We start from the raw sequence: 16,377 nt of genomic DNA on the forward strand, positions 1-16,377 counted from the left end.
AGGTTGTAACGCTGCAACCAGGAATACTCGCTTGGCTTGAGGGGTACAGCTGCTTCACCAAAGTACCTTTGAGTCTTGTGCTGTCCAACCTAATAATTCAGGAAAGTTGACTTTTCACTCTGACCAACTGATATAAAAATGTGTATGTCTCTTGTGTCCTTTCAGTTTTTGTAATAATGTTTGCACTTACACGGATGATGCGGGCACCCTGCTTAGTCTTTTCTGCTGCCTTGACCTCCTTTCTGGTCATGTTGATCACAACACCCTTTCGGTGGCCTGTTGTTGCAATAATATAGCCACCCAGCAGTCCAAAAAACTCTTTCAGACATGCTCGGTCCTCTGGATGCTTCTCAAGGTCAACTGTAAAAGCAGAGGAAGGACATTGTATGCATTCACTCACAATGATGATGTTCTTACCTAAGTACCACACGTTGGCCACACAAAAGCAGCAGAGACCAGCCCATATATAAAAACCCAGTTTGTAGATGTTAATCCCTGTAATGTAAAATCTGCAGAACGGTATCTTCACCCAAAGTTTGAGTCTGGAGAAGCCCCATAACATTAAATAAACCTTATTTTTACAAATCTGAAACTTATGCTGAGCAATGATTCATACCCAGTACTGCAGTGATCTTCTTCGGAGCCTCATCTATAAACCATGCATGTTTCTGTGCCTTGACCAGTCTCTCTGAAATTTTGAATAGCATTTATTATATGCATGTTCCCTGCTTTTAACGATGTGATGTTGATGTTTGGACGTGGGGTTATAAATGTTAAACATACCAGATTTACTTCGCCTCACACTGAGCTGGTGCCCGACCACATCCCGGCCAATATCTCTGATCCGGGCCCTCAGCTCTACCAAGATGGCATTGATTTTTTTTGTTCTCAGTCTGACAGATGGTGGTGCCATGTTTGAAATATATTTCATAAAGGCCACAACATCCATCAAATAGTTTCTCTGTGTTGGGGGTTTGAAGCCTTTTTCCTGAAGGTCTGCAACAAAACTTGAAAGACAAAAATACAAATACAGTCATGTCCTCTACCCTGTGACACACTGATGCTTCTTACAGTGTAGTACTGTTAGGGATATTTTTGTTTCTTGTGCTGATTACACCATCCCCTGATATCTGTAAGGAGTGTTTTATCTCTTTTATAATCAAATAGTGTTTTACCTCTCCTATTGATTAAGTCACTTATTTTACCTCTTATTGATAAAGCTGATCAAGTGACCCTTTCCTACCTCTGATTAATACAGCTATACTTCCTACCTCGAGACAGTGTAGTGTGCCTTGAATCACATATTGTGTTTGTATGCAATAATCAAAGATACTGTGTTACTAATCATTGAGTTGTTGTGACCTGTCCAACAATGAGAGGGTATGACGCATTAGTCCCATGGTGTTAAGGATTAATACATGTGAGAAATAAACCAGGATACTCTGAAAGTCCCTTTATTATTACTAGCTATTATTATTATTACTAACAAACATGCACTGAATCACAAGTCTGCACTAAAAGTGACTTTTTACTGTAGCTCATACTGTGACATTTGATGCAATTGTTTAAAGATAGGCCTGTACACCAAGTTACACAGGTGCCTTTGTTTTCAAAGAATCAGCCTGAAGCTGTGGCCAAGGTCATGCGAAGGATGCAAGCAAGTGATGGGAGAAAGTAACAGAGACAATGGAGCCTAAGACCATAGAAAGACTCCAAACATGGTGCAGGTGAGATAGTATAGGGAGGATCTTTCAACAGGGTGATGTCTTCTGTGGATGGATGGTTCGTGGGCCAAGAGGCTGAGACCAGCCTGTGCACCAACGAAGGAAGAGCTATGTCTAAACCACGGTTTCTTCCCACCAGTTTAGCCAATCATAATAATCAATGTTGACTTGTAATTTGCATGCTGCACATCATATAGTGAATATGTGTTAACAATCTTTATCCTTTTCTGGGAGGCTGGATACAGAGTAACAGCGATCCGCTGACTGTGTTTTTCCAAACAGAAAAGGTCCATGATCATGTACTTTTAATAATCCAATTTGAAAATAAATAGTTAAGAGCACGTCGTAGTTTGTCTTCTCTCAAATAAACAAACACGTTTTCCTGACAGTACTTACCCACGGATTCTAGCGTGGTTGCTCAGGAAAAGAAGGTCAACATTTGGGATCGATGAGTCTGCCATGTACTCTAGAAAATCCCGAACATGTTTGGCTCGCTGCTTGGCGTTTTCAGACGTTTTCCTACTGGGGTTGGCACCTTCTGTGTGGCCCCTAAATTCCTCGACCAATCTCACTAAAGAGGAAAGAATATAAAGCAAATCAAATATTTTTGCATGGTCTTCTTTCTTAAATCACTGACCTCAGATGTCTTTACAATCTGCATATTAACACAACATCCCCTATATTTCAAGTTCAATACTAGTACAGTGACTACTATATGAGGGTATCTTCACCATAGCGAGGGGCTTTGCTGGGGGGAAATGGTGCACGTCTGCGATGTTTTGCTGCCTGAAAAAAGCACATGAAGCAGATTTATTTAATCAAGAGTTACTGAAACAATTGGTCACATTTCAGAAGTACACCAAAGGAATAACCCAACACTCACAGTTGCACGCATTGTTGAAGAATGTAGCTGCTTGAGCTCATGGTTCCTCTCAATCTCAATCTGGAGCAGGTTCTTCACCACGTTTAGTTCGGCAAAGAGAAGCTGGCAGTTCCTGCACCCAGGATCAGGGGCCCTCAGGACAGAACGCCTTCTAGTTCGCTTGGCCTGTTGGTCAACTGTTCCTGTGTAGCAGGAAGCCTGGCTGGTTGAGGGAAAAAGATCCAGCATAGCTGGTGCTTCTGGGTCATAAGAAGCCTGGCTGGTTGAGAGAGAAGGATCCTGCATCGCTGGTATTTCTGGGTCACAGGAAGCCTGTCTGGTTGAGGGAGAAGGATCCTGCATCGCTGGTATTTCTGGGTCACAGGAAGCCTGTCTGGTTGAGGGAGAAGGATCCTGCATTGCTGGTATTTCTGGGTCACAAGAAGCATGGCTGGTTGAAGGAGAAGGATCCTGCATCGCTGGTATTTCTGGGTCACAAGAAGCCTGGCTGGTTGAGTGAGAAGGATCCTGCATCGCTGGTATTTCTGGGTCACAGGAAGCCTGTCTGGTTGAGGGAGAAGGATCCTGCATCACTGGTATTTCTGGGTCACAGGAAGCCTGGCTGGTTGAGGGAGAAGGATCCTGCATAGTTTTTGTTTTTGGGTCACAAGAACCCTGGCTGGCAAGGGGAGAACTAGACACGGGGCCCGAAAGAGGAGGCACAGTGGTAGAAGCTGCAGCATGGGAAGCAGCCTCTATCACCCTCCTGACACCCTCTTCGATTGCTGCATCATCCACCTCGTCAAGATGTGAGACCATTGGTGGTGTGGGTTTCGAGGCACGTAGGAGGGCCAGTTCTCTCGCAATGTATCTGTCCTTCGCTTTCTGGATGTACAGTGTAACCATTGGCTTCTGCAAAAAAAGCAGAACGTACATTTAGTAAATCATTTCATTCTGTCTGAAAAAAGTTACATTATTGATATCTCATTAACTTTAGCATCATGCATGTATTTAACCAGCAATATTCTTTCTGTGGGATTTGTAGCACTAAATAAATACAGCATTTCTGAATCTATATTAACCACACAAGGATCAAATGAAGACCACAGACCCACCACACAGCAAGGAAGAACAAGAAGCACAACAAGGACCACAGTTGCTGGGTTTAAGATCTCAACCTAACTCAACAATACACATAAATCACACAGAGGGACTACCTTCAGGCTGTGGATCCTTTGCAGATGCTTGTCGAGTCGGTTAATATATTTAGACTTGCAGAAACGCACTGGGCAGTCCAGATTTGCACGAAAACTGGAGAAGCAAGAAGAGTCTTTGATTTAGTAGTAGAAAAAATGTTTGTAAGAAGTGTGAAATGAAACAGTGTACTAAGAAAATATGCACACATTTCTTTGTAACATGTGTAACACTTAACACTTAAAAATGTTAAAAAAAAACATATGACACTTGCTAATACAGATTATTCATGACCTGCCTTGCATCTATTTTTGAGAGACTTTTGCAAAATCAGTTGTAGCCTCATACATCACAGACCGATATTTACATTTGCATTACGTTATTTGTTACTGAAAAAAGCACTTTTATTACAGTGATTATTTAAAAGCAACAACTTACTATACAACACTGATTAACAATAGTGTTTTGGACCCTATTTCATTGATAGTGAAAAAGCACCATAAGAAGCTTCTTTAAGAGCATCCTGAAGAGGAAACAGGACACTTACTGTCGATGAGAAAACTTGCTCAGAAGACTCAACTCTGTTTTGTTGACCACCTTTTCTGTGCTTCTCAGGTGCTGGACTATATCAGCATACAGTTTCCCACAAATGAGACACTTGTGCTTGCACCTCTCATACTGCTTGCTTGGAGGGCTGCAGTCAGAAGATTCCTGTTGCTGTGGTCCTGCTGTCTGAGGCTCCTCATCAGGTTCCTGTACATGGACACAAAAGTACTGCTCGTCGAAGCCCAATAGTAGATATTGGTGAATGGATTACACAGATAATCTCTGACCTGTTTCCATCATACCCCATGATATTTGCCATACACAGACATTCTAGAGTTTAATATTATTAGGGCCACGGGGCAATTGCACCGAGCACTGGTCCCTACAGCTATAGCTGCAGGGACCAGTGCTCGGGGCTTATTGTTATACTGTGGATTTCTTCTTATCCTTTCCTCTTCCAGATACAATTTCGGTTCGCTTCTTGTCCTACAATTAGAAGAGTTGTAGGACAAATGATATATCAAAACGTGCGTCTTGATCGGGATAGGTGTGCTATTACCTTTCTTCACAGGATACGAATTTCGAATTTCAAATACGAATCTCATCATAATGTACACACTCCGGCAGTAGCCCCCGTGGCTCTTTCAAAATTTCCCCAGAGGAAATTTTCTAGTTACTTTAATTATCTGGGTGTAAGTTTATGCTTTCTTTACTTTATAAAATAATATTTCCCACATTCCTGGGTAAATTCGTAAATTTAGTTTCCTTTCATTCTTTTTTATCTTATGCAAACAATGAATCGATCCATAATGTCATGATTTGGTCGTTTTGATCTTCTGTTTAATAGACGTATTTAAGTTTTTTATTCTTGCATTTGGGTCCTGTTCCATTGTGTTTCCTTAATCGGACATGACACATCATCTCAACTGAACCCTGAATTTTGTAACCTATTGCACAACTAAGATGATACACTGATTTGTTTTGTTTTTTACAAATTGTATATTTTCTCTTCCTGTGACAAAAAATCAAAATAAAGTGACATTTTAAGTTACATTTTAAAAAATTTCAGACCAGTAAAATCTGCAAAAGTAATTCCTGCTGTTCTAATACCTTCATGCTGTGATCTATCAGGGAAAAATCAGCTAATAAAAACAACAATTTAAAACCCAGCCTGTTTAGAGGGAGCCTGGGTACATTTAAATGCAAGTAACAGGTTGTAAAATGTTATTTAAGCTAATTTAAGCATGTTTTAGCTAAGCTTATTTAAGTAAAACATGCTAATGAATACTAATAAAGTGCAACAAAAACAACAAGCAGTCATTCATTGCCCAGACTGCACAGATATCCAACATGTCAGTATTTTTGGATTTTACCTGATTGCTGGTTGCTGCAACACCTCCGTCCATGATTCCTCCTCAACTTGTCTCTTCCTCTCTCTCTCTCTCTCTCTCTCTCGCGCGCGCTCTTCCTGCCCTTCACACAGGAGGACATGGGTCTGCTCTGATTGGCTAAAAAGTTAATGACTGCTCTGACTGGCTGAAAAGTTAATGACTGCACTGATTGTCTGCTCCAGTGTGTTGGTGATGTTGTGGATTTTCTTCACTTTTCTGAACTGGCCTCGAGGTTTCTGCATCATCCTACATTGTGTTCTGCTAAATCTGCACAGATTTTGAAAGATTTCAACTCTTCTGCAGGTAAGAGTCAATTTCTGGTTTGTAGCCCACTTTCTGTTTCCTCTTTCTGTTACATTGCTGTAATGCTGCACAATTACACCACACTTTTAGTCTTTTTCTAGCTAAAATGTTGTTCAAATGTGGATTTGTGGCCCACTTTGGTCTCTTTTGTAGATAAAGTTTTATTTTAGTTTGAAATCTCAGAGCGACAATTGGCGGAGGGGGAGGTAAAACTTCTGCGAGTGAATCTGTCCATTTTCTCTGTATAGTAATAACTAAGGACCCACTTTTGCAGTAAAAGATTAAAACTTTTAAAACTAAAAATTCTGATACAATGTATCCTGCTATTAAGTAGCACACTACTGTAATATGATAGAGCTGAGGCAATTATGAACCCAATTTACTGTAAAGCTGTCTCTCCATATTTAACATGGGTCAAATAAATTAATTTGACATAATCAATAAAAAATTTATTGCATCATTTATAGAATATGCTTTGAAATATTTTAGATACTTGGTGTATTTATTACTACTCCCCCTGGGACATTGTACGATTTTTTAGATTGTTGTCGCTTAAAATGCCTGATTTGCCTGATGTGGAATTGGAGCTTTTCAAAAACGTGTTGAAAGTTGTGATATTTGTAGGCTTTATTTTCTTTACATCACAGGAGAAAGGGCATTTTAAACAATCTCACATTCTTGTAATCAACACCATATGACATGAAAATAATATTGTGTATGTATGGGGTCTGGGGGCTAAGAGGATACCTTTCACTCTCTCACTCTCTCTCTCTCTCAGCCAAACTGGTGTGCCAAGGTCTAATATGTATGTTCCCATATAGAGTCCTGCCCTAACTGTAACACTTATGTTTTACAGTGAAACCCAGGCAGTGCAAACTGAATCTGCAGCCCACCAATCCAAGTACGTCATTATGCTTGTGCATCAACATTGCTGCCTCCCAGGATATTTCACAGAGCTATGGATTTTTGCCATGATGATAATATGCGCTCTTACCCCAGAACAAGCTTATTCTCTAAAAATAACATCTGACAATAATCACTATTTGGGAACTAGAGATCGAAGTGTGTCTCTCAACTGTGAGTTCACCCTTGATTCTAAGGATTTGGAAAATTTGGACATGGAGTGGAACATTGTGCCACCAAACAGGAGGGAAGATGACAAACTGATACTCTTGTATACTCAAAGTATCATTCATAATAATTTATATGCCCCTTTAAAGAACAGGATCTACTTTACATCTCCTGAGCCCCAAGACGGTGATGCTTCTCTAAGCATCACTGACCTTAAGCTCACAGATTCTGGAACATACCAATGTAAGGTGAGATACCTAGGAAGAGAACAGATTAAAGACATTCTTCTGACTGTAATGGAGAGGCCAGACAAACCGGTATGTTACATGGATGGTGAAGCTGTGTTAGGTACAAATATAAGGCTCAGATGCAAATCCTCACAAGGCACTCCACCGCTTAAATACAGATGGGCAAAGCTCAGCGTAAACCGGATGCTGGATCCAGATGCCTTTGTTGATGCTCAAAGAGGGGACTTATACTTGGATAAGATCACAGAGAGGGACTCTGGAGCCTACCGCTGTACCGTCCAGAACCTTGTGGGTATGGAAGACTGTGAGTTTATACTCAAAATCACATCTCCATCAACAGTGATTGACGGACATGGACCTATAGCAGGAACTACAGCTGGAATTACAGCAGAAGTGGGTTTGGAAGACTGTGAGCCGGTACTCAATATCACATCTCCATCAACAGTGATTGATGGACCTATAGCAGGAACTACAGCTGAAATTACAGCAGAAGTGGGTATGGAAGACTGTGAGCCTGTACTCAATATTACATCTCCATCAACAGTGATTGACGGACTTGGACCTAACACAGGAACTACAGCTGAAATTACAGCAGGAGTGGGTATTGAAGACTGTGAGCCTGTACTCAATATCACATCTCCATCAACAGTGATTGACGGACATGGACCTACAGCAGGAACTGCAGCAGGAGCTATTGTTGCTGTGATTGTGCTCATCACTGTAACGCTCACCTCAGTCATTTACTACCGCCGCAGAAAAAGGCATGGAACGTTAAGGAGGAATCCATGGGCTCAGAGAAACTCATGCATCTATTGGCCCATAATAATAGAACAGGTAAGGAAGGTTCAGCTAAAGAAATCTGCATATGTAAGAGTGTTTTGGTCTTTTGTGCCAACAGAATATTCTTTCATACTGCGCTCATCATTGCAGCTCAGGTGTGAGGAAGAAGACAACCCATATGAGGCAACGGAGGCTACCGACCCTGTGAGTAGCTGACATATTCATGTCTCTGTTTTATGATTAACTGCATGCTGTTTAGGATGCTGTATATCACTGTAACCTCTGGAGTCATCTAGTCACTAAGGAGCAAAACCAGTAGTTAGTATACATTTCATAGTGTGGCAGCTGGAAACCTTTGAATGTAATTCTATTGAATAACAGGGCCATCTCAGCATTTAAAGTATGAGTAAAACCCCAACATCTATCTATCTATCTATCTATCTATCTATCTATCTATCTATCCCTTGAATACAAAAATCTCATGATTTGTCTCCAGGTGCTGTCCTCCTCTGCAGAGGACAATGAGAAGAATGCATCTATTGAGGAGGGTCTGACAGCCTGTATTGAAGCCAAGGCAAAGAGTATTAAGCTTGGTTTAGCGATGTGTGCAGACAGTATAGTTATTTTTTAGAGGATTTCTGTCCATGACCTCTAAATCACAAAATCTCCTCTGTAGGATTTGTGCTCCTCACAGATAGAAAAATCAGAGGACAATGGATCCATGGGAAACAGAGATCAGGCTGAGACTGAAGGACCGGTGAGTGGAAGTAAACTGGTTTAATTTTGTGTGCATGAAATCAAGTCATACATGAAGCAATATCTGTCTGTTCTCCATCTTAAGGAGCCATGTTCCTTGCACACAGAAGATGAGATTGATGTTGAAGGACAGGTGAGTGGAAGTAAACTGGTTTAATTTTGTGTGCATGAAATCAAGTCATACATGAACCAATATCTGCTTGTCCCCCATCTTAAGGAGCCATGTTCCTTGCACACAGAAAATGAGAAAAATGCATCCCACGAGGAGGTCACGACAGCATTGTAAAGCAAAGGTGAGCAGTATGAAGACGGTTTTAGTGCTGTTTACTACATTACAGATATGTTGGAAAACCACATCTTTTTGCATCCTTTCAGGAGCCATGTTCTTCAGAGGAAGAAACGTCCAAGGATGAAGAATCCCTTAAAGTTCTGTTAACATAAATATTAGACTGGTTTATATGTGAACATTTCCCTCAAAACAGTTCAGATTAGGTCACAAAGGAGAACATGATGTCCAGGAGCCACATCCATTAGGGCACATTGAAGTTCCTAAATGTTGTTTTTGATAATTTCATGTATGCTCAGTGTTTATCTCAACATATTTACTCAAAGTTATGTGAAATGTGTGGACCTGGCCCTAACTGATTAAAGAGGAGGAAGGGACATCCAAGTGCCACGTTGTTGAGAACAGAATAAACGTTCTTGAATATGTAAAGGTTTTTTAGGAAGAATTCATGTTTGTTGTCTTTGAAAAGGTTTCAAAGGTAAAAGTTGGGTGTTTTAGCCTTTAGATACTGAGAAAGTGGTCTTCAATAATCTGATGAATGCTGAAGTCATGACTGTATCACCATACACCCATTTGGGCCAAACAGGTCTCAGTCATTCTCTAGCCAACTATGCATTTTTAATAACTAGAGGGTCTCAAAGGTACAAGTTGGGTGTTTTAGCCTTTAGATACTGGGAAAGTGGTCTTCAATAATCTCATGAATGCTGGAGTCATACCTAAGTTACTTCCTGTTGTGTGAAACAAAGGTGACATGACTGTATCTCCATACACCCATATTTGGCCAAACAGGTCTCAGTCATTCTGTAGCCAACCTTGCATTTTTGATAAAGGGTCTCAAAGGTACAAGTTGGGTGTTTTAGCCTTTAGATACCGAGAAAGTGGTCTTCAATAATATCATGAATGCTGTCGTCATACATAAGTTTTCCTGTTGTATGAGACAAAGCGGTCATGACTGTATCTACATACAACCATATTTGGCCAAACAGGTCTCAGTCATTCTGTAGCCAACTTTGCACTTTTAATAAAGTGTCTCAAAAGTACAAGTTGGGCGTTTTAGCCTTTAGATACTGGGAAAGTGGTCTTCAATAATCTCATGAATGCTGGAGTCATACTTAAGTTTTCCTGTTGTATGAGACAAAGGGGTCATGACTGTATCTACATACTACCATATTTGGCCAAACAGGTCTCAGTCATTCTGTAGCCAAATTTGCATTTTTAATAAAGGGTCTCAAAGGTACAAGTTGGGTGTTTTAGCCTTTAGATACCGAGAAATTGGTCTTCAAAAATATCATGAATGCCAGAGTCATACTTAAGTTGCCGGTTGTATGAAACAAAGGTGTCATGACTGTATCTCCATACACCCATATTGGCCAAACAGGTCTCAGTCATTCTGTAGCCAACTTTGCACCTGTAATAATTGGTCTCAAAGGTACAAGCTGGGTGTTTTAGCCTTCAGATACTGGGAAAGTGGTCTTCAATAATCTCATGAATGCTGGAGTCATACCTAAGTTACTTCCTGTTGTGTGAAACAAAGGTGACATGACTGTATCTCCATACACCCATATTTGGCCAAACAGGTCTCAGTCATTCTGTAGCCAACCTTGCATTTTTGATAAAGGGTCTCAAAGGTACAAGTTGGGTGTTTTAGCCTTTAGATACCGAGAAAGTGGTCTTCAATAATATCATGAATGCTGTCGTCATACATAAGTTTTCCTGTTGTATGAGACAAAGCGGTCATGACTGTATCTACATACAACCATATTTGGCCAAACAGGTCTCAGTCATTCTGTAGCCAACTTTGCACTTTTAATAAAGTGTCTCAAAAGTACAAGTTGGGCGTTTTAGCCTTTAGATACTGGGAAAGTGGTCTTCAATAATCTCATGAATGCTGGAGTCATACTTAAGTTTTCCTGTTGTATGAGACAAAGGGGTCATGACTGTATCTACATACAACCATATTTGGCCAAACAGGTCTCAGTCATTCTGTAGCCAAATTTGCATTTTTAATAAAGGGTCTCAAAGGTACAAGTTGGGTGTTTTAGCCTTTAGATACCGAGAAATTGGTCTTCAAAAATATCATGAATGCCAGAGTCATACTTAAGTTGCCGGTTGTATGAAACAAAGGTGTCATGACTGTATCTCCATACACCCATATTGGCCAAACAGGTCTCAGTCATTCTGTAGCCAACTTTGCACCTGTAATAATTGGTCTCAAAGGTACAAGCTGGGTGTTTTAGCCTTCAGATACTGGGAAAGTGGTCTTCAATAATCTCATGAATGCTGGAGTCATACCTAAGTTACTTCCTGTTGTGTGAAACAAAGGTGACATGACTGTATCTCCATACACCCATATTTGGCCAAACAGGTCTCAGTCATTCTGTAGCCAACCTTGCATTTTTGATAAAGGGTCTCAAAGGTACAAGTTGGGTGTTTTAGCCTTTAGATACCGAGAAAGTGGTCTTCAATAATATCATGAATGCTGTCGTCATACATAAGTTTTCCTGTTGTATGAGACAAAGCGGTCATGACTGTATCTACATACAACCATATTTGGCCAAACAGGTCTCAGTCATTCTGTAGCCAACTTTGCACTTTTAATAAAGTGTCTCAAAAGTACAAGTTGGGCGTTTTAGCCTTTAGATACTGGGAAAGTGGTCTTCAATAATCTCATGAATGCTGGAGTCATACTTAAGTTTTCCTGTTGTATGAGACAAAGGGGTCATGACTGTATCTACATACAACCATATTTGGCCAAACAGGTCTCAGTCATTCTGTAGCCAAATTTGCATTTTTAATAAAGGGTCTCAAAGGTACAAGTTGGGTGTTTTAGCCTTTAGATACCGAGAAATTGGTCTTCAAAAATATCATGAATGCCAGAGTCATACTTAAGTTGCCGGTTGTATGAAACAAAGGTGTCATGACTGTATCTCCATACACCCATATTGGCCAAACAGGTCTCAGTCATTCTGTAGCCAACTTTGCACCTGTAATAATTGGTCTCAAAGGTACAAGCTGGGTGTTTTAGCCTTCAGATACTGGGAAAGTGGTCTTCAATAATCTCATGAATGCTGGAGTCATACCTAAGTTACTTCCTGTTGTGTGAAACAAAGGTGACATGACTGTATCTCCATACACCCATATTTGGCCAAACAGGTCTCAGTCATTCTGTAGCCAACCTTGCATTTTTGATAAAGGGTCTCAAAGGTACAAGTTGGGTGTTTTAGCCTTTAGATACCGAGAAAGTGGTCTTCAATAATATCATGAATGCTGTCGTCATACATAAGTTTTCCTGTTGTATGAGACAAAGCGGTCATGACTGTATCTACATACAACCATATTTGGCCAAACAGGTCTCAGTCATTCTGTAGCCAACTTTGCACTTTTAATAAAGTGTCTCAAAAGTACAAGTTGGGCGTTTTAGCCTTTAGATACTGGGAAAGTGGTCTTCAATAATCTCATGAATGCTGGAGTCATACTTAAGTTTTCCTGTTGTATGAGACAAAGGGGTCATGACTGTATCTACATACAACCATATTTGGCCAAACAGGTCTCAGTCATTCTGTAGCCAAATTTGCATTTTTAATAAAGGGTCTCAAAGGTACAAGTTGGGTGTTTTAGCCTTTAGATACCGAGAAATTGGTCTTCAAAAATATCATGAATGCCAGAGTCATACTTAAGTTGCCGGTTGTATGAAACAAAGGTGTCATGACTGTATCTCCATACACCCATATTGGCCAAACAGGTCTCAGTCATTCTGTAGCCAACTTTGCACCTGTAATAATTGGTCTCAAAGGTACAAGCTGGGTGTTTTAGCCTTCAGATACTGGGAAAGTGGTCTTCAATAATCTCATGAATGCTGGAGTCATACCTAAGTTACTTCCTGTTGTGTGAAACAAAGGTGACATGACTGTATCTCCATACACCCATATTTGGCCAAACAGGTCTCAGTCATTCTGTAGCCAACCTTGCATTTTTGATAAAGGGTCTCAAAGGTACAAGTTGGGTGTTTTAGCCTTTAGATACCGAGAAAGTGGTCTTCAATAATATCATGAATGCTGTCGTCATACATAAGTTTTCCTGTTGTATGAGACAAAGCGGTCATGACTGTATCTACATACAACCATATTTGGCCAAACAGGTCTCAGTCATTCTGTAGCCAACTTTGCACTTTTAATAAAGTGTCTCAAAAGTACAAGTTGGGCGTTTTAGCCTTTAGATACTGGGAAAGTGGTCTTCAATAATCTCATGAATGCTGGAGTCATACTTAAGTTTTCCTGTTGTATGAGACAAAGGGGTCATGACTGTATCTACATACAACCATATTTGGCCAAACAGGTCTCAGTCATTCTGTAGCCAAATTTGCATTTTTAATAAAGGGTCTCAAAGGTACAAGTTGGGTGTTTTAGCCTTTAGATACCGAGAAATTGGTCTTCAATAATCTGATGAAAGCTGAAGTCATGACTGTATCACCATACACCCATATTGGGCCAAACAGGCCTCAGTCATTCTCTAGCCAACTATGCATTTTTAATAACTAGAGGGTCTCAAAGGTACAAGTTGGGTGTTTTAGCCTTTAGATACTGGGAAAGTGGTCTTCAATAATCTCATGAATGCTGGAGTCATACCTAAGTTACTTCCTGTTGTGTGAAACAAAGGTGACATGACTGTATCTCCATACACCCATATTTGGCCAAATAGGTCTCAGTCATTCTGTAGCCAACCTTGCATTTTTGATAAAGGGTCTCAAAGGTACAAGTTGGGTGTTTTAGCCTTTAGATACCGAGAAAGTGGTCTTCAATAAGATCATGAATGCTGTCGTCATACTTAAGTTTTCCTGTTGTATGAGACAAAGGGGTCATGACTGTATCTCCATACACCCATATTGGCCAAACAGATCTCAGTCATTCTGTAGCCAACTTTGCACTTTTAATAAAGGGTCTCAAAGGTACAAGTTGGGTGTTTTAGCCTTTAGATACCGAGAAATTGGTCGTCAAAAATATCATGAATGCCAGAGTCATACTTAAGTTGCCGGTTGTATGAAACAAAGGTGTCATGACTGTATCTCCATACACCCATATTGGCCAAACAGGTCTCAGTCATTCTGTAGCCAACTTTGCACCTGTAATAATGGGTCTCAAAGGTACAAGCTGGGTGTTTTAGCCTTCAGATACTGGGAAAGTGGTCTTCATTAATCTCATGAACACTGGAGTCATACCTAAGTTGCTCCCTGTTGTGTGAAAAAAAGGTTCCATGACTGTATCTCCATACACCCATATTTGGCCAACAGGTCTCAGTCATCTGTAGCCAACCTTGCATTTTTGATAAAGGGTCTCAAAGGTACAAGTTGGGTGTTTTAGCCTTTAGATACCGAGAAAGTGGTCTTCAATAATATCATGAATGCTGTCGTCATACATAAGTTTTCCTGTTGTATGAGACAAAGGGGTCATGACTGTATCTGCATACACCCATATTTGGCCAAACAGGTCTCAGTCATTCTGTAGCCAACTTTGTACTTTTAATAAAGGGTCTCAAAGGTACAAGTTGGGTGTTTTAGCCTTCAGATACTGGGAAAGAGGTCTTCATTAATCTCATGAAGGCTGGAGTCATACTTACGTTACTTCCTGTTGTGTGAAACAAAGGTGTCATGACTGTATCTCCATACACCCATATTGGCCAAACAGGTCTCAGTCATTCTGTAGCCAACTTTGCACTTTTAATAAAGGGTCTCAAAGGTACAAGTTGGGTGTTTTAGCCTTCAGATACTGGGAAAGTGGTCTTCATTAATCTCATGAACACTGGAGTCACACCTAAGTTACTTCCTGTTGTGTGAAACAAAGGTGACATGACTGTATCTCCATACACCCATATTTGGCCAAACAGGTCTCAGTCATTCTGTAGCCAACCTTGCATTTTTGATAAAGGGTCTCAAAGGTACAAGTTGGGTGTATTAGCCTTTAGATACTGAGAAAGTGGTCTTCAATAATCTCATGAACGCTGGAGTCATACTAAAGTTTTCCTGTTGTATGAGACAAAGGGGTCATGACTGTATCTCCATACACCCATATTTGGCCAAACAGGGCTCAGTCATTCTGTAGCCAACCTTGCATTTTTGATAAAGAGTCTCAAAGGTACAAGTTGGGTCTTTTAGTCTTTAGATACTGGGAAAGTGGTCTTTAGCAATCTCATGAAGGCTGGAGTCATACTTACGCTACTTCCTGTTGTGTGAAACAAAGGTGTCATGACTGTATCTCCATACACCCATATTTGGCCAAACAGGGCTCAGTCATTCTGTAGCCAACCTTGCATTTTTGATAAAGAGTCTCAAAGGTACAAGTTGGGTCTTTTAGTCTTTAGATACTGGGAAAGTGGTCTTTAGCAATCTCATGAAGGCTGGAGTCATACTTACGTTACTTCCTGTTGTGTGAAACAAAGGTGTCATGACTGTATCTCCATACACCCATATTTGGCCAAACAGGTCTCAGCCATTCTGCAGCCAACTTTGCATTTTTAATAAAGGGTCTCAAAGGTACAAGTTGGGTGTTTTAGCCTTCAGATACTGGGAAAGTGGTCTTCATTAATCTCATGAACACTGGAGTCACACCTAAGTTACTTCCTGTTGTGTGAAACAAAGGTGACATGACTGTATCTCCATACACCTATATTTGGCCAAACAGGTCTCAGTCATTCTGTAGCCAACCTTGCATTTTTGATAAAGGGTCTCAAAGGTACAAGTTGGGTGTTTTAGCCTTTAGATACTGGGAAAGTGGTCTTCAATAATCTCATGAATGCTGGAGTCGTACTAAAGTTTTCCTGTTGTATGAGACAAAGGGGTCATGACTGTATCTCCATACACCCATATTTGGCCAAACAGGTCTCAGCCATTCTGCAGCCAACTTTGCATCTATAATAAAGGGTCTCAAAGGTACAAGTTGGGTGTTTTAGCCTTTAGATACCGAGAAAGTGGTCTTCAATAATATCATGAATGCCAGAGTCATACTTACGTTACTTCCTGTTGTGTGAAACAAAGGGGTCATGACTGTATCTCCATACACCCATATTTGGCCAAACAGGGCTCAGTCATTCTGTAGCCAACCTTGCATTTTTGATAAAGAGTCTCAAAGGTACAAGTTGGGTCTTTTAGTCTTTAGATACTGGGAAAGTGGTCTTTAGCAATCTCATGAAGGCTGGAGTCATACTTACGTTACTTCCTGTTGTG

The 16,377-nt window shown here is 40.5% G+C and overlaps 1 protein-coding gene and 1 long non-coding RNA gene across 3 annotated transcripts; one reads left to right on the forward strand and one right to left on the reverse strand.

The window, feature by feature from the left end:
• Positions 1-273: 273 nt before the first annotated feature.
• Positions 274-876, reverse strand: LOC311257394. The gene is made up of 3 exons (XR_014622618.1): positions 784-876; positions 617-688; positions 274-360 (listed from the first exon to the last, which is right to left on the reverse strand). It is a non-coding gene; the product is annotated as an uncharacterized lncRNA (long non-coding RNA).
• Positions 877-7,411: 6,535 nt separating this feature from the next.
• On the forward strand, positions 7,412-9,403 carry LOC311257078 (uncharacterized protein). Of its 2 annotated transcripts, XM_084352524.1 has the most exons (5): positions 7,412-8,173; positions 8,270-8,323; positions 8,796-8,876; positions 9,093-9,168; positions 9,251-9,403. In XM_084352524.1, the coding sequence occupies exons 1-4, from the start codon at positions 7,418-7,420 to the stop codon at positions 9,159-9,161; spliced, it is 960 nt and encodes a 319-aa protein (XP_084208650.1). In that variant the 5' UTR covers positions 7,412-7,417; the 3' UTR covers positions 9,162-9,168; positions 9,251-9,403. The 2 variants fall into 2 exon arrangements, with proteins under 2 accessions (XP_084208650.1, XP_084208649.1); XM_084352523.1 differs by having other exon boundaries at positions 7,412-8,323.
• The last annotated feature ends 6,974 nt before the right edge of the window (positions 9,404-16,377 follow it).

This window comes from Pagrus pagrus (genome assembly GCF_965226575.1).
Source record: "Pagrus pagrus genome assembly, chromosome: 5".
NCBI classification, from domain to species: Eukaryota; Metazoa; Chordata; class Actinopteri; order Spariformes; family Sparidae; genus Pagrus; species Pagrus pagrus.

Excerpts from the sequence above, each read along its gene's own strand:
- LOC311257078 (XM_084352523.1), top strand. The coding sequence starts at position 7,418 with ATGGATGGTGAAGCTGTGTTAGGTACAAATATAAGGCTCAGATGCAAA. Across the intron at positions 8,324-8,795 it reads CAACGGAGGCTACCGACCCT|GATTTGTGCTCCTCACAGAT; the intron begins GTGAGTAGCTGA and ends TCTCCTCTGTAG. Across the intron at positions 8,877-9,092 it reads AGGCTGAGACTGAAGGACCG|GAGCCATGTTCCTTGCACAC; the intron begins GTGAGTGGAAGT and ends CCCCATCTTAAG.